Source organism: Phyllostomus discolor, chromosome 10 (genome assembly GCF_004126475.2).
Source record: "Phyllostomus discolor isolate MPI-MPIP mPhyDis1 chromosome 10, mPhyDis1.pri.v3, whole genome shotgun sequence".
NCBI classification, from domain to species: Eukaryota; Metazoa; Chordata; class Mammalia; order Chiroptera; family Phyllostomidae; genus Phyllostomus; species Phyllostomus discolor.
The window spans coordinates 93,864,865-93,889,274 of NC_040912.2; the positions used below are offsets into that span (position 1 = coordinate 93,864,865).

Genomic DNA, 24,410 nt, shown 5'->3' on the forward strand with positions numbered 1-24,410 from the left:
GAGGTGAAAGCCTGCATGACACGTCAGGACCCTCAAAGGCCCACCCCTGTCCCCGGAATGGGCTGCCGCCCAGGGGACTTTCCTTGGTGGGGCGGGGTGGTGGGCAGGTGGAGGAAGCGAAGGAAGGAGTGAGGCAGTGCTGGCCTTAAGGAGGCTCCTGCCTGCGCCTCGCCCCAGATCAACCCGGGAGGGGCTCCTCGGGGTGCTCGGGTGGCCCTGGCCGGGTGGCTCAGCGGGTCGGAGCATTGTTCTTCTGCAGCCGAAAGCTTGAGGGTTCGATTCCCGCTCGGGGCACATCCCTAAGTTGTGAGTTTGAGTCCCAGTTTGGGCATGTACAGGAGGCAGCCAGTCGATGTTTCTGTCTCTCTGTCTGAAGGCAATGGGGAAAAAAACAAAACAAAAACACAAAACAAGCATATCCTCTGATGAGGAGACGAGAAGAGAAAAAGAAAAAGGAAAGAGAAAAAAGGAAAAGAAAAAAGAAAGGAAAAGAAAAGAAAAAAGAAAAGGAAAGAAAAGAAAAAAGAAAGGAAAAGAGAAAAGAAAAAAGAAAAGAAAAGAAAAAAGAGAAAGACAGCGTTGATTTGCGGCCGGGGCGGCTGGCCCCGCCCCTCCTTGACCCCCTCCCACCCCTGAGTGACCCCCGGGCCTGTCCTGGGAGCCCAGCAATGACCCTTCTGCCTCTGGGAGCCAGTGACAGGGCTGTCCCCTGACACATGACTTTCCCAGTCCCGTCGACAGACGCAGTGACGTGGAGGCAGGCGTCCGCTCACCGGCGCCCTCGGAGACGACTGTCGCGACCTCCAGCGGAGGCCGGCGGTCTGGAAGGAAGCCTGCAGCGCGGCGCCCCGCCGGGGCCTGCTCCTCCGCGGTCACCCCCGCCAGCGCCCCCGGGAAGGGCGGCGCAGCGGGTGCCTCTCGGCTCCGAGTCCGGTCCGGCCGCCCGGACTGCAGCCGGACGTGGGCGCCACCTAGTGGGCTCGGCGGGGAAGTCGCCCGTGCCTGTGCGTTCTCGGCCTTGGGCTGGAGCGTCCCAGAATTAGACACGTGTTTGCGGAGCCCTTTCCGCTGGGCCTGAGGGTCCGCCCCTGAGAAGGGCCTGTCTGCATCCCTGAGGTCGGCGCTCACCGGCTCAGAGGAGACCCTTTGCCGCAGAGCAGCGCCCGTGCGCGCTGGCCAGCACTCTGGGGCGCTGGACCGCCTGGATGCCTGCGGCGTGGGCTGTGACTCTGTTCCCGCTGCGAGATCGCCGAGCAGCCGGAGTGCGCCTGGACTCCGCTGGCCACGGAGTGGACAGCGGGAAGGCCACTCCCTTCCCGTTTTCGTCACCTTCTCACTTCTCTGCGCCCCCGACTGTCCTTGCAGAAAGCTCCACAGAAGACCCCCGGCCTTACTGACACGGGGACATCAGCTTAGACTGAGCACCCGGGCGGCCTTGACCAAGACACAGGGATTTAGACACGGGGTGGGGGCGGGCGCAGAGGCCGGCACACACACACGGATCACAGGTGTGCGATTACAGGGTCCTGGAGCACCGCCGCCGCCTGGTCATGCAGCCCCGGCTCTTTCCTGGACACGTCTTCCGTCAGTGCCCAGTGACGGGGGGCCGGCCAGAGGCACTGTCACAACCAAGTGTGGAAGCCACTTCCGTCCCCCGAGATACTCCACGGTGCCCCTCCTCTGCCCCTGTGGTTGTCCCTGGCAACCAAGGACATGTCCATTGGGCAGTTTTGCATTTTCTGGGGTGTCTTCTAACGGAGTCATGCTCACACACAGTCTCGGGTGTGAGCACAGCTTCTTCGTCAGCAGGGTTGCTTTGCACGTGCGCCCACGCGGCTGCATCTGTCTGCGGGTGGTCCTGGTGGCTGAGAAGTCGGTCGTGCACTTCCCAAGCGCCGTAGGGGCTGTTTCTGGCGTGGGGCTGCTGGGGAGCAAAGCGCCGTGAGTGTCTGTGTGCGGGATCTCGTGCAGACACGTGTGGTCATGTGGGGGGTGGAACACCTACTAGTGGATTGCCAAGTGGTACAGAGGTGGGCGTGCAACTTGAACTGCTAGATGGCTAGCCACCGTGGTGGTTCTGTTCAGACCCCCTTTTGATTTTTTTAAAAGATTTTTTATTTGTTTTCTTTTTAGAGAGCGGGCAAGGGGAGGAGAAAGGGAGGAGAGAAACATTGATGTGTGGTTGCCTCTCACACGCCCCCTACTGGGGACATGGCTTGCAACCCAGGCCTGTGCCCTGACTGGGAATCGAACCAGCGACCCTTTGGTTTGCAGGCCGGCGCTCAATGCACTGAGCCACACCAGCCACGGCTAGACCCCCTTTTTTAAAAATGATCATATTCATGTTTAAATGCTCTATGAGTTTCAGGTTTTACTGGCCCTAACCAACTATCCATCGGCGGTTAGACTGGACCCCATAGAGCAGGGCTGTCAAACTCATTTTCACCAGGGCTGCATCAGCCTCGTGGTTGCCTTCAAAGGGCTGAAATAATTTGAGGACTGTATAAATGTGACTACTCCTCAACTGTTAAGGAGTTGAAATTATATTCAGCCCCTTGAAGGCAACTGAGAGGCTGATGTGGCCCCCAGTGAAAATGAGTTTGATACCCCTGCCATATATGCATCCATCATCCATCCTCCATCCATCCATCCATCCATCTACCTATCCACCATCCATCCATCATCCACCCATCCAACTGTCCGCCATCCTCCATCCGTCCACCCTCTATCCAGCACCCACCTAATAATGCATGCACACCTGCCATGCATCAGATACTCTGCCAGGACGGGCAGGGCCTTTCACATTTCATGTTACCCGCCATTCTAAGTGTATAGGAAGATTCAGAAAATATATATTGTCTGACATTGAAAATGCTATTTTTGATGCCCTTAGCCATGAAAGGGTAGGAGCCAGAAAAGCAACTTTGAGTTTTTCTTTTCCAAAGGCTATTTTTGTTGGGAGACTTTTCAATCCCTCCCCCCAGCTTAGGAAGATAAATGAGTAAACTTTCCAACATTCATTTACTCTTCAAAATGCAGCATGATTTATGCCCTGTGTGTTTATTGCTCAAATAAGCAAAATCCGACCGGATTGCATGATTATCTTGAGATAGAGTTAAGCCCAGATAATTGTGTTTGTCCTTATGCATTTTTTTACCAATTCATCTCTTCCCCAAGATGATTCAGACAGAGCCTGGCACGGATTCTTTAAAGTAACTGGATGAATAAAGAGAAAGACAGAGAGAAGGAGACAGAGGGGAGAGAGGACAAACCAACACCAAAATAAACAAATACACACTTTCATGCACTCTCTCTGTCACACACACACACACATACACACACACACACACACACACACCTGAAAATTTTGATCTATTTGAGGACAAAGAACCACGTTTTGGGCGTAGGGCCAAGAGCAGTCCTGGTGGTCTTCCTGGAGGAGGCAACTCCCAGGATTTCTTTTCTGATGAGAACACATGCTCCACAGGAAACACTACGGAAGCTCGGTGAGTGGCAGCAGATAGAACCCAAACGGGCTTACTCTCACTGCCCTTTCTGTCCTAACTTTACTCTCCAGCAGTGAGAAACCGGGCCCTCTCTTTCCAGCGTATGTATTCACCTGCGTGTTAGTTCACTCCGGTGCACACCTGAAGCCATTTCAGAATGAATGGCTCGCCTACCTCTGGGAGAAACTCTCGGACTCACCAGACACCAGCAGTTCCCCTCTCTGCAGCTCTGCGGGATCCAGCCAAAAGACTGTTTCCAGAAACTTCTTATGTTGGTTCTTTTCTTCCCCCGAACCCCCATGTAATATGCTTTCTTTGTAATAGGGTTCTGTCCTGTTGTTAGGGTTTTGACTCCATTTTGAGTTCCCCCACACCCTGGTTGTCTTTCGTTGTTTCTCTTACTTGGGGGGATGTTTTAAGAATATGCAAAACCCTATTACAGTCTAAGACCAGGTGTCATACCAAAAAAATCTACCCAGGGAAATGTGACTCCTCCCTCTCTCCAGGGACCTCAGCCCCCACCCCCCTCCTGTCCACTCTCCCCTGCGCATAACCAACCTCAGGTTTCTAGGTGGCACTTCCTGTAATCCTGTCACTCACAAACGAGGAGATGGGTGCATCGTTTCCTATATCCCTTCCTTGCATGATGGATCTCACACTAGGGGGCTTTGCACAGCTCCGGCATGGGAACCACTGCCGTCCATCCATAGAAACCTCCCTTCCAGTTCACGGCTGTATAGTATTCCACTGCGTGGCCATACCGTAGTTTCATCAACACACATTGTTCCTGATGCTTTGTAGTTACAAAGCTGCGATGAATACAGCTTCTGCGTGTGTGTTTTTGTGTCTTGAGAGATGGATCTTCTAGGGTTTGGTCTGGGTCCAAAGTTAAGTGTGTATTGAATCAGGTGTCGCCAAATTTCCATCTGAAAGGATCCTACCGATTAGCATCCCAGCCAGCAAAGCATGAGAATGCCCAGCCCCCACAGCCTCACCCCCCACGATGTCACACTGTTTCTTGTTTATTCATTTGAGAGAGGCGGACAGACAGACAGACAGACACATTGATGTATTGTTCCACTTGTTCATGCTCTCATTGGTGGATACTCATAGGTGTCCTGACTGGGGATCGAACCCACAACCTTGGTGTCTTGGGACGACGCTCCATTCAACTGAGCTACCCAGCTGTGGCCTCTGTCACCCTTTCCTTGTTGTCTTTTGTGTGCTTGTTTTTGGCAAGTTTCGTAGATAAGCAATAAGCCAGTACAGTTTCGATTTGCATTTCTCCAATTTCGCCTGTGTCCTGGACTTTTTCATAGGGTTCAGGGCTATTTTAATATCCTTTTAGAGACGTGTCTGTTCACGCCTTCTTCTCACGTGTCTGTCAGTGTTTGGCCTTTTGTAGCATTAATTTTCGAGTTCCTTATTTGATGGAGACATTAGCCGCTTGTCCTTGGGATGTGCTATGAATATTTCCTCCCTGTCCCTCGGTTGTCTTTTGTTTTGTGATGTCTGATCATGCCACTTCTTAAAAATGTGTGTTCAGATGTATCGCTCTTTCATGTCCTCAGCCCTGCATCTCGAGTCACCCTCAGGAAACCCCCCCCACACACACACACACACAAAATCAGGCAGGATCTGATTTGAGCGAGGATCTCAGCCTCGCTCGTGAAGACACCGTGAGACAGTGAACTCGCACGTGTGGGGGAGTTGGCTCCAGGTCCGCAGGAACCTGGGGTGTTAAGACGCCCCACTACTCCCCCACACTGCGGGGGCTCTCAGCTGGCCCCGTCCTCACCACCCCCTCCTCGGTGCTGCCCCCGTCCCCCGTCTCCCGGTTTCCCCGGCCGCGGCACGCCCAGGGCTCCCCCGTCTGAAAACCGCTGGGCAATGCGGACTGTCTGCCCTCCCCGGGGTTTCCGACGCCGAGGCGGACTCCCTGTCGTCCGAGCAGGGCCGTGAACCGCGCACTTCAGAACTTCCGGCTGACCCGAGCCCTCCGTCCACGCGTCCTTGCCCCCCCCCCTTCCCCCTCGCCTTGTCTCTCTCGCTCAGCGTCGCCTCCCCCAAAGCCGCCAACCGCAGCCTCTCTGCAGGTGAAGGAGCACGTTCGTAGCTGCGTCTCCTGCTTAAGAAGCCCCGTGGCCCTGTGTCGGGGGCGGGGGGGCTGCCCTGACCAGGGCCGGGCTGTCCCGCAGAACACGGGCAGAGCCGTCCATGGGGATCCCGTCTTCGAAAGCAATGGGAACAGGGTCTCCTCTGTGCATTGCAGACGGGCGTGGCTACAAAGTATCCTGAATAGTCGGCAGTTAACAAAGGTGTTGGTTGTGTCTTCCTTGTTTTTCCGTCATGACCCTTAAAGGACATGGGAAGGATTTTGCTAGCGTGGCATTTTCCTTAAAATAAATTAAGGATTAAAAATGTAAGCGATGTTCGAAAGGAAAAATATTTCTTTTAATTCTCTCCCTATATATGTCTATAATATAGATATCTGTCTAACATACCTATATGCACACATACTCTAGATATATATAGGGGGAGAGATCATTATTACTCTCTCTCTCCCTGGAGAGTTGTGTCTGTCGACACACAAATGAAAAGACGGACTCTGTCCTGGACACCGCTCACTGGAGAGTCACAGGGCCTGGCATCACGCTCAGAAAAACAGAATGAAAACCTACCTTCCAGGGAAGCCATGGACAGAGATCTAACTTATGGAGATTTGTTGCTGCAAAGCTGTGCATTTCGACGGCTAATTTGGACCGTCCCGCATGTTCTGAAAACTGACCCGGAGACTCCCCTGCCCGTCCCCTGGGTGGGTGTGGACCGTGCGGGGTCGGTGGGCCTGGGGCGCCGGCCCCTGAATCGCACGCACCCGAGGAGACCTGGCGGACATGGAGACGGGCTGGTTAATGGCAGCCCTCGAGTCTGACACGGAGGAAGGGACGGGAGTGGCGCTCAGCGGGGGGAGAAAGTCACGGCCCCTCGAATTCTCGTCTCCCACTGTTTCCCTTTGTCTGCTCTGTTTTCCAGGGACCCTCAAAGCCTAGACCCCCCGGAGGTCAGCAACGCGAAGCTCCAGTACGCCGGGTGGGGGCCCAAGGGGCAGCAGCTGGTAAGCGGACCGCGGCGGGGGGGGGGGGGGGGGGGCACGTGTGTTTGCATCGGGGGCCGCTGTGGCTTTACAGCCCGAGTGTGTCTCACGCTCGCCGGCCTGTGCGTGCGAAGGGCGTGCGGTGAGCACGCCAGGGCATTGCCGGTGCACACGTCTGTTTCACCTTGAGGGGAGAATCCTCTTAGAACTAGAATCGCCTCTGCTTTGGGGTCCACACCCTCTCTCCCCCAAATAGCCCCCGGCTGTGGCTGTGGGCGTGGGGGACCGGTTCCCTGGGAGGTCTGAGCACCCCCTCATCCGACGCCCTGCAGAGGGGGGTTAGCAGGCTCATGGGGCCCTTGGAAGGGTCTAGTGTTGCTCTTGGAACTCGGGTGCTTTTCTGGGGGGGGGGTTGACAAAGGAGGCAGCTGTGTGTCCCCGGGGAGCGCGGCCCCCTGAAGCAGCCGCCCTGGCACGCAGTGTCGCCCGCAGCTGCGAGGCCCCTGGGTGCCACACCCCACATCTCCACGGAGCCCTACCCAGACGGGCAAAGCTGGGGTGTTCGGAGGTTCTGGGTGATGGGAGGGTGCAGGGGTGCCAGCCTTGTGGCGTCCCTGGGCTGCCACCCTGGAAGAGGAAGAGGTGTCTTGGGCCGCACATTCAATGCGCTGCGACATGGAATCACAAAAAGATCTCATCAGGTTTTAGGTAAATTTACGGTTGTGTGCTGGGCCGCATCCACAGCCATCCTGGGCCGCGTGCAGCCCGCGGGCCGCGGGTGGGACACCCCTGGTGGCGGAAGGCCTCTGAGGGAGGCGTCAGAGGCCGCCGGTTCTGGTCCCGGTGCGGACTGACTTCTGGGGGACGGGGGGACTTGGCTCCCACAGGGTTGAGGCTGCCATCCGCGACCCCGCCTCTGAGAGAGAGACTGGGGGAAGGGGCCCGCCCGCGCCTGTGCCCACTCCTGCCTGGCACCGTCCGAGACCAGACGGCACCGTCCTCCCTGCCCTGTGCCGCTGGGCTTGTTTTACCTGTGCCGCCGCCGCCCCCCCCCCCCCCCCCCCCCCCCCGCAGAGAGTCCCGGCCGTGAACTCACCGTCTTCGCTGCCTCTTCCAGCCGATTGCCGGAAGCTGCGTTTGAAAACGCCTTTTCCTAGAGTAGCACGGGCACGGTTGTTTTTGTTTTTCTGCCCTCGGCGTGAGACGGTCGGCCCAGGGCGTCCGCACCGTCCACCCGGGCCTGCTCCCTCGGCGGCGGACGGCTCTGCTTCTCGGCCGCCGTGAATTCCAGGGGCTCGAACTGACGGAAAGGAGCAGGAGCACAGGGGCCACCGGACTCCTGTAGCGGTCCCCACGTTGTCCCTGCTGCTAAAAACTCCGGAATCGGATTTAGGGGGTTGTTTTTCTCTCCGACATGTCAGCAGCAGAGAGCGCGGGGGTCGCACCAGCCCCTGCGCGGCACCGGCGTGCCGCCCCCCCCCCCCACACCCAGGACAGTGCTTTGCCGTGTTGTATGTGAGTCGTGAAGGGTCCGGACACTCCACGCTGAAGGGTTTCTGTGCTCACACTGGCTCACTCAATTTTCTCTCTTAAAGAGAAAATGCTTTTTCTTTAAAGCCTTTGGGGCTCCGCCTTGCAGAAAAAAATAATTTTCTTAAATAGCCTGTTCATGTGGTAAAAGTTCATGCTGCCAAAATGTCCATCGTTCAACCGGAGATGTGAGATGAAAAGATTGTTCTGGAAACACCAACGTGCTTTGTTCGGTGCATCCAAGGGCAGAGGCTCTCAGGAGAGCCTTTGTCTCCTGCACCTCCCAGGTGTGGCAGCCCTGTGGGGACCGTCAGCTCCCAGGTGACAGCAAGGCACAGACAGAAGGGCCGAGTGGGTGCCGTGCACCCTGCAGCACCCAGCCAGCCCGGGGAGGGGAGGCGGGGGGCAGGGAGGCGGGGGCAGCCAGGCCCCTTGCACCCTGTGGCAGCGGGACAGTAGAAACCGGGAACCCACCCAACTCTGAGCCCCGAATCCGGTCCTTAAACACCATGCTGCCTGCAGCCACGTCACTGGTCTCGGAATCCAAAGGTCCTGACTTTGAACCTTAGAAGGAGAAGAAAGTTGTGTTGACTGGGTTCCATTTCTCAAGGGGGCCGTTAATGACCACAGATTTGGGGTCCAAGGGGAACGTTCAGATCTTGGTTCCGGCAGGTGCTGGAGGCGTGGTGCCACAGAGTGGGGAAGATGCCGTGAACCACTCAGGGGCCACTGTGGGGAACTACTTCATCTAGTCAGGGTCCGTGCCACGGAGCCACGTATAAAAAAAGTACTTGGTAAACGGTGGCTTTTACTGTTGTTGTGGCCGCTAGGGTTGTCACTTGGCTGAAGCAGTGTGTGGAGAATGAGAAGGAAAATGGAAATTGTATCCAGTGACAGTCAGGTGACGGCCTGAAGGTGACCGAGGCTGCCCTGGGTGGAGTGGGTCACGCAGGACATGCGGCGGGGGCTGGGGGGGGTGGTGTCCGAGGGGCCCGGCCTCTGCTCTGAATCCCCCCACCGCGGAGGGGTGCTGGTCGCAAGGTGCACCACCAGGTCCTGTTCTTCCAGGTCCCCAGCCTCACGTGGGCCTGCCAGCGTCTGTCCCTTTGGGTGACAGCGCTGTCCCCCCTGCTCTGCGGCCAGTCCCGAGAGACCGTGTTTCTCCTCAACCGCCTGCACGCCAAACCCCAGAACTCGCTCACCTTCTGCCTGGAGGCTCTGCCCTTGGACCAGCACCGCCCCCTTCCCCTTCCTCTGTGCCCGCCCGCCCCCTGCCCCAGCGACCGCCGTCCTGCCCGGCTTCTGCCGGTCTGGCTTTTCAGATTCCGCCTGTCCGTGAGACCACACGGTGTCTGTCTGTCCCCGGCTGACTTAAGAAACGGTGATGGCGTATCGGAGGGGAGTGTCAGTGGGTGCTGTGGTGGTCATGGTTTCGTCACTCTTGCAACGTACACACTGTTACACGTGCATCACGTCTCATCGCAGCTGGGGCGGGGCAGGGGGGACCTCCTGTGAGGCAGAGCACCCAGCCCCAGACCCCGCCGGGCGGCCTCCCCTCCCCAGGAAAGCCCCCGGGGGACCGAGCCGAAATGGGGCGGCCACTGAGCTTCCCTTGTTCACAGCCCTCCCCGGGGGCACAGCCGCGCGGCCCGCCGGGAGCAGCACGGGGCACAGGGAGCACCTGGGCGGCTCTGGCAAACCCGGCGCCGGGAGCGAGATTGATCCTTCCAGCAAGAAGGGATCATCTCACGAAACGCCGCGTGCACGGCGGGGCCCGGCTGAGGTGGCGTCCCATTAATAACGTACAAAAGCCTCTCATCAGTTTGGGTTAATTTGGTATTCACTGTAAAAACATTCATCACGGGCACTGAAGTCCCTGACAGCGGCCACGGAATTAATTCCCAGGGACGGAGACCACCGTACGGGTCCCCCAGTGACTGATGGGGGGGGGGGGGGCATGTGAGCTGCCGGCGCGGCCGGGGCGCCCTTCAGCGCGGACACAGCGGGGCGCCAGGTCACGGCCCCTCAGGGGTCAGCGGTGTCCACGTTCCCCCGCACTCAAGTAAATGCTCCGTTTTGGAATTAACCTGGTCGGACGGACCAGCCAGCTTGGCCCAGCCACCCGCCACTCGTAGGTACGGAATGAGCAGAATTAGGGTGGACGATGGGGCTTCCCCCTTTTGCCCAAAGGTGACCTGAAGAGCAGGGACGTCAAAACACGGAAAAGCAGCCCTGGCTGGTGTGGCTCAGTGGATTGAGCGCTGGCCTGCTAACCAAAGGGTCGCCGGTTCGATTCCCAGTCAGGGCACAGGCCTGGGTTGCAGGCCAGGTCCCCAGTAGGGGGCACTCAAGAGACAACCACACATGGATGTTTCTCTCCCTCTCTTTCTCCCTCCCTTCCCCTCTCTCTAAAAATAAATAAAATCTTTTTTTAAAAAACGATGCAACTATGCAGGAAGAGTCAGGAAGACATTCCTACAGGGAAGCAGACAAAATGACGTCAGCAGAGACATGAGCAGAAGTCACCTGTGATGATTCCGGAGGCTGGAAGTGCCCTCGGCGTGTCTAGGGAGCAGCCTGGGGAAGCATCGCACACCCACGGGATGAGCTCTCGCATAGCCGTCCAACGTAGTAGGTGGGCTGCCCGGGCCGGGTGGCTCCGGGGGTTGGAGCATCGTCCAGGGAGCAGAAAAAGGTCACGGGTTCGATCCTTAGTTGGGGAGGGCATGGAAGGCAACAGATGGATGCTTCTCTCCCTGCCTCTTCCTCTCTGTCTAAAATCAGTAAAATCCTCAGGTGAGGATTTAAAGAATAAACAGGCTGTATAAACACAGGGGGATATGTCATGCTGTCAGCCCCACTCACACTAAAAATGCACCGTCTGGGGCGTGCTGGCCTGCGGGGGAAGATCACTGTCTTGGCCAGGCTGGACGTGTGGGCCTTTCACCCACCTCCAAAAGTGCCTTGAAGCCCTGGCTGGCGTAGCTCAGTGGATTGAGCGCGGGCTGGGAACCAAAGTGTCGCAGGTTGATTCCCAGCCAGGGTACATTCCTGGGTTGCAGGCCATAACCTCCAGCAACCGCACATTGATCTCTCTCTCTCTCTCTCTCTCTCTCTCTCCCTCCCTTCCCCCCCTAAAAATAAATAAATAAAAAATATTAAAAAAAAACAAAGTGCCTTGAATCCAGCCACCCTATAGTTTCATTGAAAGTGAAAAAGAAAAGGAAATTTGCCGTCAGCGATGAGTTTTAGGAATTCCACTCAACAGACATGGGCTCCAGCCGCATGAGGGGGTGTGCAGGCTTTTGCGGGGGGGGTCCAAGGCAAACAGTCCTCCGGGACACCAGTGTCTTTGATCCCATCGGTTTCAAAGCACCTTGCAAATGCAACCTTTCTCCCCGTCTGGGCTGCAGCCCCTAAGAGCTATTTCCAGAACTCGCTCAGAAGCCAAAGCCACGCTGAGAAGCAGGTGGACGTAGGGCCCTGACCCCGTCGGAAACGTGGGTCTGAGGGTGAGCTGTGCTCTCCGCTGGCCAGCACCCCTAATCCGATTGTGGTGGAGCAGTGTATTATTTCTTAGGAAGAATCTAATTTCAGAGGGTGCTCACATCAGCCCGGGGGATATTAAGTTAGCGAATTTCAAGCTCATCTATCAAAGGCGATTTAAAAGCAGGACCCGAGTTCTGTGCATTAAGGAGCAGTGCCTTCCGTGACAGATCACCGAGACAATGTAACAAGGCAGTCATAAATTAAAGTAACCTCTTTAGACGTGGGGGCGGAGGGTGGAGGCCTCAGTTACAGTGTAGCCCTGGGCAAAGCCGACCCTCCCGCCGGCCACCAGAGCCGGTTCCGGGTGTTCCCAGGCTTCCCCTGGCAGGCTCGGGGTGTGCGGCTCGGAATTCTTAGCAGTGGGCTCCGGAGGGGCTGTTCTGTGCCCCTCTCCCAGGTGGGCGGGGGGAGCCCCTCTTTGTCGTAATTCTGACGCTTCCCAGCTGGAACATATCACAGCCAGGGCCCCGTCCCCTCGTCTGTGTGGGATAACCGTGACTTTTTCTGCCTCGGAACCGCTGTCCGGCTGTGGGTCCCCGCCTCTGTGGCAGCTCACCCCAGGCCGCTGTCTTCTCCTCCGGCCAGTTCGCCGCCTCCCCGTGACTTTCCTCCCCAGACCTGGCGGGGGCCGTCCGAGGAACGGGAACGGCTTTCGCTACCCTCGGCTTTTCCGTGGCCCGGGGCTGTGTGTTGGGCAGAGCGCCGGTTCGAGGCAAAGCGTCGTGACGAGGATGCTGTCCAAGAGGAAAAATAAAATTAAGGGTCGGATTTATGGGCGCCAGGTGCAGACTTCATGGAGATTGGAAAAACTTGATGTTCTTGCCCAGACAATGTGAGATGTGGCAACATGCTTGGTGCCTAAGTAACCTGGCCGTTCGGATCACAAGCCCCACCGTGAGGGGGTTCTGGGTTTTGGAGTCCGACGGTTTTTCCTGCAGTGTCTGCTGGGCTGTGGACGGTCTCAGAGCGGAGCTGTGAGGTTCGCCAGTAAAGCCTGTCGGGAAGAGCAGGCTGGGCCCAGCCTCCTCCTGGCCGAACGGTGGGGACCCCGTGCCTTCCTTCCCTTGGGAGTTTCAGGGGACAAAGGCGCCCCTCCCTCCTCCAGCCCCCTCCCCGGGTTAGTGTGTCTGGGTTGGCAAACATCCCAGAGAGGGTGGGGGACCGGCACGAACTGTTAGCTCCCTGGGAGCAACGTGCAACCGGGAACTTTTGGCAACAGGTTAGCAACATCTGCATCCACTGTTGGGGAATGGTTCCTCCTGCCCTCCCTTTCCGGTGGACTTTCCAGGCAGGACCTAGCCCTCAGCAGGGCTGGGGCTATCAACACAGTAATGCTCCCCCTTTTTAAAGCAACCCTTCCTGACCAGGGTGTCTCTCTGCCCTTGGGCTGGGTGACCCCTGCCGTCCAGGAGGGGTCTGTGTACTTGTGCGACCCCCGGGGACCCCCGGGTCTGCGTGTGATAAGACAGTGCTACAAGTGAGCCGAGGAAATCAGTGAAGGAGATTTAAAAAAAAAAAGAACAGACACAGTTTTATTTGTTTTAAGCCGCGTTTATTCTTATGTGCGTCACGGCGACACTCTGGTTCAGCTATTTCCATTTCTAACGAGCAATCCGCAAATTAGCGCATCGATTTTTCTGTTTGTTCTTCGGGGTCGAAACCTAATCACTTATCTGAATGGCCTCAGGTTTTAGCCTAATGGCTGCGACGGCTGTAAGGAATTATTACGTTTTACAGCGTCCCGGCCGGGCCTGACGGGAGAGTGTGTGTGCGTCAGTGCATCCGGGCCAGCTCGCCAGTCCGGCGCGGCCCCCTGGGGTGCCCGCCTGAGCCCCCGGCCCGGGCGTGTCCTGCGTCTGCCCCCGAAGGCGCGGCGCCTGCCCGGGCCTCCGCCCAGCTCTGCCGCCACCGCACCCGGCCTCGCCGCTCCCTCCCCCGAACTCATCACTGCCCCCCTGTGGAGAGTCCCCGCCTCTGCAGGGGCCCGAGTCACCGAGCTGGCGTTCTTGACCCGCCGCGCGCCCCCCCCCCCCAACCTGACACACAGTCTTGGGGTCACAGACTCCTCTCCTCCTCGCCACGCCCCCCAGCCCCTCCCACCCGGATTCCCGCTTCCTCTCCCTCCCGGAATGTACCCCTGCGCCAGAATGTTCTCCCTTGGGCCCCTGGAGGGTCTCGTCCCTGCTCCCTGCTCCTGTGTGAAACCCTCCCCCTGGCGGCCTGGCGCTGGACAGAGTCTGAACTCCTTAACCCTTCCCGGGGGGCCCTCCCTGCCATCTCCCCTTCCCTGGCGGAGGACCCCAACGCCCCGGACCCTCTGCCACCTCCGCGCCTCTGTATTCTCTGTCCCTTCCTCCAGCACACCCGCGGCTCCGCCCCCGCCCCCAGCCCCTGCCTGTTTTGCCTGGTGGAACCCTCCCTGCCTTCCCTCGGAGGAAGGTTCCCGCCGGCCCTCCCTGCGTCCCGGAAACGCCCCCAGGTCCTCGCCCTGCGGCCAGGACCGGCTGGGCAGGCCCTGCTGGCCCCCCGCTGTGGGCACGGACGAGCGCTGTGACGGCCGGTGCACTCTCACTCCTCTTCCCCAGGGGACTGGAGTCTCCTGAGAGCCTCCCGGTCCTAACATATTTGTAGTGTGACCTTGACCACCAGGGACCACAGAGGGAGTACCAGCGGCTGCACGAGGGGCTCGTTTACAGCAAATCGCCAACCCACCATGACAACCCGCCGCCTTTTCCAATGGAAGCGCAAAGCCCAGGCGCGCACACCTGTCTGCGTCCCTGCCCGCTGCAGAAGCCGCAGGCCCGCCGCTCGCTGCCCCGGCGCGCGCCCGCCCTCCCTCAGACCCCACCCTCTCAGACACCCAGTGAGTCTGGACCGCCCGCCGGCCACGCCCTGTTCCCGCGCGGGCTCCGCGCGGTTCCCAGGCACGTCCAGGGTTTAGAAAAAATTACCGTCGCACGTGCTTGCGTGTACGTGAGCAGCCTCATTCTCTCCGCAGCCCGCGGCTCCCCTTCCTTCAGACTCGCCGAGAGACGGGAACAGGGAGTGACCCGCGAGTCACCGACGAGTCCTCTGAAGTCCCTGCCCTTTCCCACAACTCCAACCCCGGGGCCAGCCGCCTGGTGGCCTGCCCGTCCTTTAAATGTCCCGGGTCCCTGCGTGACGAGATTAGTTGACTCCAAAACGTTCCCGCCAAAAGGCACAGCATCGTAAGCACACATAACCCTTCCCTGGGGCGGTGAGGTGGCTGCTCCAGACAGACAGGTCGCAGACCCTCCTCTGCGGCCACACGGCCGTCACCGCCACCCACGTCCCCGTCCACTAGAACCTGAACAGGAAATCGGCATCGGCCCGAAGCCGACTTGGCGAGCAGCTGGCCGCCCTGCCTCCCCCGTCCCGTGACGTGAAGAACACGCACAGCACAGCAGCATTGTCTGTGACATCCCCCAGAGGGGACAGAGCCTGCAAACCCCTCCCCCCAGGGACCCGACCAGGACGCTGGGCGAGGGTTCAGACAAACACGGTCCGAACTCAGCGGCACAGGCTTGTGTGAGGACCACGGCCCGGGCCCCCCCGCAGCGGGGTCCCTGTCCTTGGGTGTCTGTGTATGTCAACCCACAGGGGTGGCCAGAGTGGGGGGGGGGGGCAGGACGGCCTGGGCGGCCTTTGTGATTCGCTCCCGAGCCTCATGCTCACGGTTCCAGCTTCACACCACAAAGGAGCAGACACTCGGTGTTCAGTCGCCAGGCCTGTGACGAAGGACGGTGTCACCTGCAAAGTTGCCGGTCACTAGGACGCTCCCGGTGAAAGCGTCACGTCCCAGAGGCAGTCGTGTCCCGAGAGGCCCACAGGCGAGACTGGACAGCGACTAGCAGCACGCCGGGTCCTGGCCGGGCAGCTCCATGCAAAGTCAAGTTCAGGATGTGCCTTGGCCAGGTGGCTCAGTTGGTTGGAGCCTCGCCGCATGCACCAAAAGGTTGCAAGTTCGATTCCCAGTCAGCACACATGCCTAGGTCGCAGGTTCAGTCCCTGGTTGGGGCATGTATAGGAGGCAACCAATCAACGCTTCTCTCCCACACGCCGTGCTTCTCGTCTCTCAAATCCATCAACGTGTCCTTGGGTGAGGATTTAAAAAAAAAAAACTGATTAAGATGTTAGAAGGTGTTTATCTTCTCCGCCTCCCAGCCCTGGGGGAGGGGCCCCTGCCCACACCGATAGATGTCGTGAGCAATATCCATCGCTCTTGTGCGATTTTCTCCCACCGGCCCTGTGCATAATGGAGGGACAGCCCGAACCGGCAGGCGCCCGAGTTCAGACCGCGAGGCGCCCCCGTGTGGCCGCGTCGGCTGGGACATCGCAGCCGGCAGCAAAGCGGGCCTTAATTCGGGGTCACGATGCGCCGGTCTCCGTACCCACACGAGGTGTTTCGAGTGTACTGTGTCTTTCTGTTCCCCGGGTCCCCACCCAGCAGCGCGAGACCGGAAGCCCCGACGATGCAAACAGTTCACCCAAGCGCGGGCGCTGGCCACGGCGTCAGAGCCGAAGGCCGGTCCGGGCCGCCCGCCTGCCGCCCGGCGCGTCTGAGCCCGCCTCGGCGGGAACGCCAGGAGGACGTAGCTCACGAGCAGATGAGTGGGCGTCTGTGGGAAGTCTTTGAAAAATCTCTCAAACACAACGTGCTGTTTTATTCCTGTGGATGACGGCGTTTGCAGGCAAGGCCACCGGAAGGGACTGGTTAGTTTTGTTTTTTCCCCCTTCCCTGCAGTATCTAGACACTTTATCAGGAAAGATCTCCAGGGGTAATTAATCTAATCCCCTTATCTCTCCCCCTCCTAGCATCCCAAAGGGAAAGGAGACAGTGACCTCACTGTGATATTTCTGTCTGATTCTCTGCTGGGCCCTTAAATGAGCCTCAGATAAGACACGAAACGCCCCCCCACCCCATCGGAATAAAACACTCCGCCCCAGGAGACAGAAGGGCCTGGAGTCCTGCATGACGGCCCCTCCCCACTTCCCCCGTGCATGACCTAGCATTTCTTCGAGTTTCCTACATTTAAACTATCTTCTGTTTCAAATGTACATTATATGATCCGAAATACTAAGATAATATACAGGGTCCAGCACAAATAATGCCCCCCCTTTTTCTTAATTTTTAAAAAGACTTTACTTATTTAGTTTTAGAGAGAGGGAAAGGGAATGAGAAAGACAGAGAGAGAGGGAAACATCAATGTGTGGTTGCCTCTTGTGCGCCCCCTACTGGGGACCTGGCCCACAGCCCAGCCATGTGCCCTGACTGGGAGTCGAACCGGCGACCCTTTTGGTTCACAGGCTGGCGCTCAAACCACTGAGCCACACCAGCAGGGGTGTATTTTCTTTACATACACACATTGTGTTGCATTTAAAAACTAATGTTTGTTAGGATTTTTGCACCTGTGTTCCTGAGTAAAACCGACCTACTAATGTGGCAAATCACATTATTGAATTTGACTTAAGCCACTTTATTAAAATGTCACCTAAATGGAAACAAACCCAAGACTCAGTATACATTTGTATGCCTTAGAAAAACAAGTATAATTACCTTCAGCGATTCTACAAACCCGCCGATTGAGGGGCCGCTCTGCCCACGTGCAGCGCTGGGCGGCACGGACCCCGTGGCGGTCACAGCTCGTGGAGGGCGCCGGCAAGGCTGCCGCCTGTGCGTGGTGCTGGCTCCACTGCCCACGAGGTCCCGGTCCTTGACCTCCTGAGAAGCCTTCTGTGGACTGACACAGAAGCCTGGTCTCACTGTCACTCTGCCAGACTGGAGGGTGCTGTCTCCATTGTCAAACTCACTGTCTGGTCTCACTGGCCCGCAGGCACCTACGTGGGACCTCCTGGCACCAAGGCCTCGTCCGAGTAAACTCGGGAAGCACAATTCGGTCACAGGGCTCGGCTATGAGACAGTCACCCGGACGGTGTAGAATACGTCATGTCTGATGGATGCATCAGACGTCCATCGAAATGAACACTGAGCCCTGGCCGGGTGGCTCAGTTGGTTGGAGCATCGTTCTGCACACCAACAAGTTAGGGGTTCAATTCCCAGCCAGAGCACATGCCTAGGTTGCAGGTTCGATCCCCAGTCTGGGCGCCTATGGGAAGCAACCGACGGATGCTTCTCCCTTCCATCAATGTTTCTCTCGCGAGCATCTGGAGTTCCTCCCCAGAGGGGCCACCAGTGCGGCTCTGGCGCACAGGTGATAAACCCTCACAGAGACACGCGCCTCCTGCCCTGGGGGCGTTCACGCCACACTGGACCTGTGCGCGTCACAGGTCTTCACCCTGACTGTCAGGAGCTGTTCTCCGCCAGGAATAGAAGACAAAGGTGGAGGGTGTCCGAGGGACCAAGGCACCATCACGGCCCCCAGGTGGAGCCAGCCCAACCTCTGGGGAGGCGGGAAAGGGTCCTACCAGCCGGGACTAGTTACCTCCGACCGCCCCCACCCCTCAGAAGGAGCGCAGAGGCGGACTGGCCTTCCTCTCCGCCTGCCACCCTGCAGGAAGCCCTGTGCGCGTGTCTCCCGCGCGGCTGCCTTTGGGCTCCTTATAACCTGGTTTGCAAACAGGGGCGGTGTTGGGGACGGAAGAAAACCCTGCTTTCACGTTCTGCGGTCTCTTCCCCGCGGTGAGGATCATCTGAAGCCGGATTCACTCCGCAGCGTTTGCGCGCCTTCCGTCCGCCGGCCACCGCTGCCTCGACCCACGCCCCATGTAGGGAAAAATTTTAAAAGGCTAGTTTGCAGCCACTACTAAAAACCGAATGCTGTAAATGGAGTGACGTCATCTGTTCCCAAGGACAACCCATACACCAGAGCGATGCGAAAAGAATAAGAGAGAGAGAGAGAGAGAGAGAGGAGAGAGAGAGAGAGAGAGAGAGAGAGAGGGAGAGAGAGAGAGGGCGGGCTCCGTCCGTGCGCCCGGGCAGGTGGTACGCACGGAGAGGAATTGAAGGGCGCAGTCCCCAAAGTCCTCCGCGGCCGGCTCTCCTTCAGACGCTGGCGTCCAGGCCGGGGGGGGGGGGGGGGGGGGACAGTCTGAGGGCCCCCGACCCCGCCCCTCTCCCTCCGCGACAGAGAGGGGGAAGGAGCGCGAGCCTCGGGCCAGAAAGGCCGCAGACCTGGCGGGACGACTGGCGGTGGTTGCATTTCACGGCTGCCGGCTCTGTGCCCGCCGCCCTGTCCCGGCCGGGGCGGCGGGAGTTCCATGGAGACCAGCGATACCGATTGTCCCTCCCCAGTGACCCCTGTTTACGTGAAAAGGGATACTTTTTATTTAAAAGCGTCCTTACCCAAGGATATGTTTGTTTGTTTGTTTGTTTGTTTGTTTGTTTAATTTCAGATCATTTTAGTAATTTTTTAAAGATTTTTATTTATTTATTTTTAGAGAAGGAATGGAGGGAGATAGAGAGAGAGAAACATCAATGTGCGGTTGCTGGGGGTCATGGCCTGCAACCCAGGAATGTGCCCTGACTGGGAATCAAACCTGCGATGCTTTGGTTCGCAGCCGGTGCTCAATCCACTGAGCTACTCCAACCGGGGCTGTGTCCCTTACTCTTATATACTCGGAGAGAGAGAGAAGCATCAATCGTCTGGTTGCCTCACCAATGCACGCTGGCAGGAAAATGATCCCAGACACTTTCGGTGCGTGAGATGGTGCTCCAACCAGCTGAGCCACCCAGCCAGGGAAGGGAATTGTATTGTTTGGGGGTTTTTGTTTGTTTCCGTTTTGTTTTGTTTTGTTTTGTCTTGTTTTTAGTAACATAAAAGGAGCAATGATGCTCTAGCTCCACAGGCAACCCTGCAGGCGGGGGGCGGCTGGCAGCCCTTTCCCACTCGGGGGAGGACCCACCCCAGTGGGCACACCCGGCCCTGTGCCCCGTGGGACCGCACACGCTAATGAGGCCTGAGCCTCGGTTTCCCCCGCTGCACAGGGAGTGGCAAGGCCTCCAGGATGCTGCCGAGGTCCCTGAAACAACAACCCCCCGGCAGCCGGCTCTCCCCCTTGCCACCAGTGTCGGTGCCCGCCCTTGGCTGCTGCCGAGGAAGGAGAAAGCTAATAATATCCTGAGTCTGGGCCAAGAGATCGTACTTTCTGCTCACACGGTGAGAAAAATTACAAAATGGAAAACCATAGATTTCTGGAGCCAGACAACCCCGGTAGCTTTTTTCTGACCTTGAACCTTCTGAGTCAACACCCCCATCCGTAACGCGGGCGTGATTGAGAGCCCTGTTCTGCATGCCGATTGGGAGAATCTGAGGAAGCAGACACAATCAAACCACGTCGGAGTGGCCACGTAAGAAGTAACGGGGACGTGTCAGTTTGGGAGTCTCCACGATTCCCCTTCCTCCTCCCTTTTCTCGTAGGTTTTGCCCTCTTGGGCGGAACAGATGTGTTTGGGGAGAAGTCGCTTAGTAACAGCCCGGGGTGAAGGAGGACCGAGACCGAGATCCTTGGGAGGGTCGGGGGGGCGCTTTGAGAACCTGGGCTTTCCAATCGTGACTCCTGTGACTTCAGGGGGAGCTGCAGATTCTCAGATGCACCCGCCTGTGGATCCGGGGTTCGTTTGGGGCCTGGAAAGCTCGTTAACCCACCCTCCTTCTCCCCTTCTCTCAGGTGGAGTGGCACTTTCACTCAAGAACTCTCTTCTCGCCTCCTGGTTTCCCACTCACGGCCACTCTCTGCCTCTCAGGAGGTCTCTCTCAAGGATTCGAGGCGGTACCTTGGCTCCTAAGGAGAGATCTGGAAGGCAGTCGCTCCTCCGTCGAGTGGAAATTGTGGTCCAGCTGTTTGGGAGCAGCCAGTCCCCTGAGAGCAAGGAGCGCCCAGGGCCTGGAGGGAAGCCCCCCCCACCCCCCGAGGTCCCTTCCCCTAGGTCTCTCCAAGCCACACCTCCATGACACAAGGTGACCTCACGCAGGCAGCTAGAAGTCTCCTGACAGGATGAGGAGTTCGAGCCTTTGCCTTCTTAATTAACGCTGTTAGTTTGCTGGAATTGTGGAGGGCGCTGATTTTTTCAGAAGTGCTAATTACCCAGCGCAGCAGCAGGTCTGCCTGCATACATTAAACCGTGCCGTCACACGTTCCCTGCCGAGGTGTCCTCACTTGGCCCAGCCAGCCGGGCAGATGGGGGGGGGGGGGGCGGCGGCGCCGGCCCGGCGTGGCTCACAGGGTCAGGCCCACGGCCGCAGGGCATGCTGGGCGGGGCCGGGGGCCAGGGCCCAGGCCCGAGCCGCCCCCGCGGGCAGATGGCTCACCGCCTCTGCACCTGGGGTGGGAGCAGCGCCCACGGCGGGCTCCCCGGAGGATCCAAGTGGTGTTTGCGAGGCCGTGTCGACATCCTTGAATGACGGAACGGTGGCCGTGCCTGGGTGTGAGCAGACAGGACGCGCACCCTGACGATCATGGAGGAAGAGGGGGCCTGGGGTCAGGGGTCTGCTCGTCCACGGGGCCGAACCTGCAGAGGCTCTGGTGGCGTCTCAGACACGGGGGCTCGGAAGGGGCCCGGGCAGGATGCCACCCTCAGGGCCAGCAGGGAGAATGGGACACCGGGTTCCAGAAGGCTCCTGACGCTCTGGTCACTGAGCCTCACGGAGTGGGGGCTGGAGTGGGTGGCCCCCGAAGGCTCCGGGTGTGGTGTTCAGGGACAAAAGGGAACTGGACTGGACATGGGGTGCCTGTCCCCCAAGAACCGAGCTCTTCCCGAGGGCGTCGCCCAGGCCACCCTCGGTCCCCAGTGGACAAGGGTGTCGGTCTCGGGCTGCTCAGGTTGCGTCAGGTCCAGGCTGCCCGAGCCCCAAGCCGCCTCTCTGGGGAGGTTCAAGTGACCCGACACCTCAGGACGTGTGACTGGCAGCGGCCAGGGCTATGCCCGAGGGCCAGGGCCAGATCATGTGTCCCCAGCTGGCCCCGCGCCCCAGCGCCACGTGGAGGGCCATGCTGCCCACTCAGGCGCCCTCACTCCCCATCTGGCCCCTCCGACCCCGGCCCTGGGATGGAGGGCAGCACCCGGGGTCCCCGGGCTTCCTCCCGCAGGGAGGCGGTGGGGGGGACATGGGGCCGCTCCGGCAGAGGGGACTCGGGGCCCAGCTGGGGCCCTTCACCATCGAGGACCCCTCAGCGCCCCAGGGCTGGGTGCCCTGCGTCTTCCCCACGTCTGGGGACTGTGGGCTGTCGCTCTGGAGAGGAATCACTGTCCACCCGGGGACCCGCCCGCAGACAGAGGCAGCGATGGGGAGACCATAAGGTCGCCAATTACAAAAGGGGGCGTGTCCGAGTCAGACACCCCTCCGGGGCTCCCCGGTTGGGACCCACACCTTCCGTGGCAGCGCCCCATGGCTCCGTGGGCACCGGTCTCGTGTGGTCCACGCCGGCTGGCTTCCAGGTCCCCTCCCGCGCCACGTGGTGCCCCACCGGGCAGGATGGAGGTGTGTTCAGTACCTCATCCCCAATCCCTAATTCGGGTGCCAGGCTCACTTTAGATATCTGATTTCTTTTTCTTTTTGAATGGTTTGAAATACATGGTAGAAATACTACAGAACATAGAAAGTTAAACAAAAACCCAGAAAACAGGAAAGGAAACGTCTTACGATCGCACCGGCACCCCCAGTATGCAGAAACCGTTACTCCTGGCGTTTGAGTTTGCCCTTTTTTATCGTTTTAACAATCAGCTTCGTATCCCAACCTCCCTGCTTACTGATACGTCTCAGGCCATTAAACTCTTGTTGTGCACGTGCTTTTTGAGTGGTTACGTAACCTTTCCTTGACTGGATTCTCGAATATCGAGCTCACCGTTTTCCTGTCGGACCTCCGCACTATTTAGAATGTTCCAGCCTCAGCCCTCAACAGCTCCTCTTGTGGAAGGGCCAAAAAACCTGAACACCCTTCCGTTCTCTTGAGCTGCCCGTGCACATCGTGGTCCGTCCCTTATCGCTCGTTCTGACGGCCTCCTCCCCAGCGCCAGGCTTGATCAGTTAAAAAAAAATACATAGATTTCTAATGCCACGATGAAAATTTATTTTGCTGATATAATTCAATTGCCTCGTTACTTAAATCAGCATCAATTTAATTACATCCCACGGTTGATTAAATTAACATGTATTTAACAGTACATCTATTCTTTTCCGTGAATTAATAAGGCCCATGATGTCTTTCCCGTGAATTCCCCGGATTTGTTCTGGGTCCGCTGACCGTGTACTGGCTCGGTGTGGACATTTCAGAAAAGGGCAGGACACGGAGGGGGAGTGGACGGTAGCAGGAATAACCTCTGAGCTTCACAGTCTAGCCTGCATGTGGCCACGGCCTCAGGACGCAAGTGCCAAAGGTCGCAGACCCCTGAGCTGGATGCCCCGTTATTTCTCCGCTCACCCTCCGGCGAGGTGCTAATGAGAGCAGCCGGCTGGAGAGAGAAAGAGAGGAAGAGCCCAAGGAGACAGAAGCTTCGAGGGCCTGGGATAAGCTACAGACCAGGTCATGCGCCCCCAGTGGCCGGAGAGCCGGGGACTGTTTGACCTGTCACCTTGGAGACGGACGGAGTCTGACACCCCAAGTCTGAGACCCGCCCCCGCACGTGTCCCCGGCGGGGTGCCTGCATGGGATGAGCCGGCCGGTCCCGGGAGGGCGTCGCTGGCTTTGATGAACCCGGACCGAGCACCGCGACACATCGCATACCGGGCGCCACTCTGGAGACGCGGTCGCTGGAAGCGAGTCTGTCTTGAGGGATGGGGAGAAGGGGGGGCCCTAAGATCTCGTGGTTCTGACCTCCTTCGGCGACGCCCAGAAACTCCCGCCGGGGGTCACCCCTTCCCGCAGGAAGACACTGGGAAGTCCGTTCGCCCCTTTGGCGTGGAGGGGGCGGGGCGTTCACCGCAGCGGGCGGGGGTGTGCGGCTGCGGGCGCGCCTCGGGCGGACGGCGTCTGCCAGGCGGTGACCGGCCTGACGGCCTCCGCGTTTTTAGGGGGTTTTCAGGCCCGAGTCCGCGCGTTGTGTTCACACCGCCCCCCCTCCCCCCCCCCTTGTGAAGGCCCAGCCGCGTCTGTTCCCACCCGTCAGCCTGCTCAACGCCGCTTCTGGTCGCGCAGCGGGTGTTCGTGGGTCTCTGTGTGTGTCGGACTCCTGGGGGCCCTGCTCGCGCCCAGCCCAGCGTGGGACCTGGGAATGCGCGTCTCTCGCCGAGTCCCAGGGCCGCCGCGGCTGCAGGCTCCTTGGGCAGTCACTGTCCTCGTGGGATAAGCCGCATGGTGTGTCCCCCACCTCCCAGCTGCTCTGTGACCCCGGGTCAAAGCGTGGCTTTTCTGAGCCTGCGTTTCGTTTTGGTAAAACAGGGCTAACACCTCCCTTTTCGTGGTGTCGGGACGGTGAGGGGCCAGTCCCGGCTCTGGAACTCACACGGTGCCTCGTCGTGGCAAGTGTGACATCTCAGAGCCCTGGATTCCCCGCCACTGGAGTGGGGTAACAATTCCTAGTCACACTCATCCCAGTGGGCTCAGGAAATCAGCATGTGGAAAGTGCTCAGCCCTGGCTCAGGGAATTGAGCACCGGCCTGTGAACCCAAGGGTCGCCGGTTCAATTCCCAGTCAGGGCGCATGCCTGGATTGCAGGCCATGTCCCCAGTGGGGGCGCTCAAGAGGCAACTACACATTGATGTTTCTCTCTCTCCCTCCCTTCCTCTCTCTAAAAGTAAATAAATAAATCATTT

At 58.6% G+C, this 24,410-nt stretch overlaps 1 protein-coding gene across 1 annotated transcript in view; it reads left to right on the plus strand.

Annotated features, from left to right (window-relative positions):
- The window catches only part of LOC114507648 (dipeptidyl aminopeptidase-like protein 6), a 158,400-nt gene that overhangs the window by 71,206 nt on the left and 62,784 nt on the right, over positions 1–24,410 (plus strand). Inside the window, exon 6 of the mRNA XM_036010294.1 lies at positions 6,540–6,621. Within this exon, the coding sequence (XP_035866187.1) occupies positions 6,540–6,621 (82 nt within the window). The remainder of the gene's footprint in view (positions 1–6,539; positions 6,622–24,410) is intronic.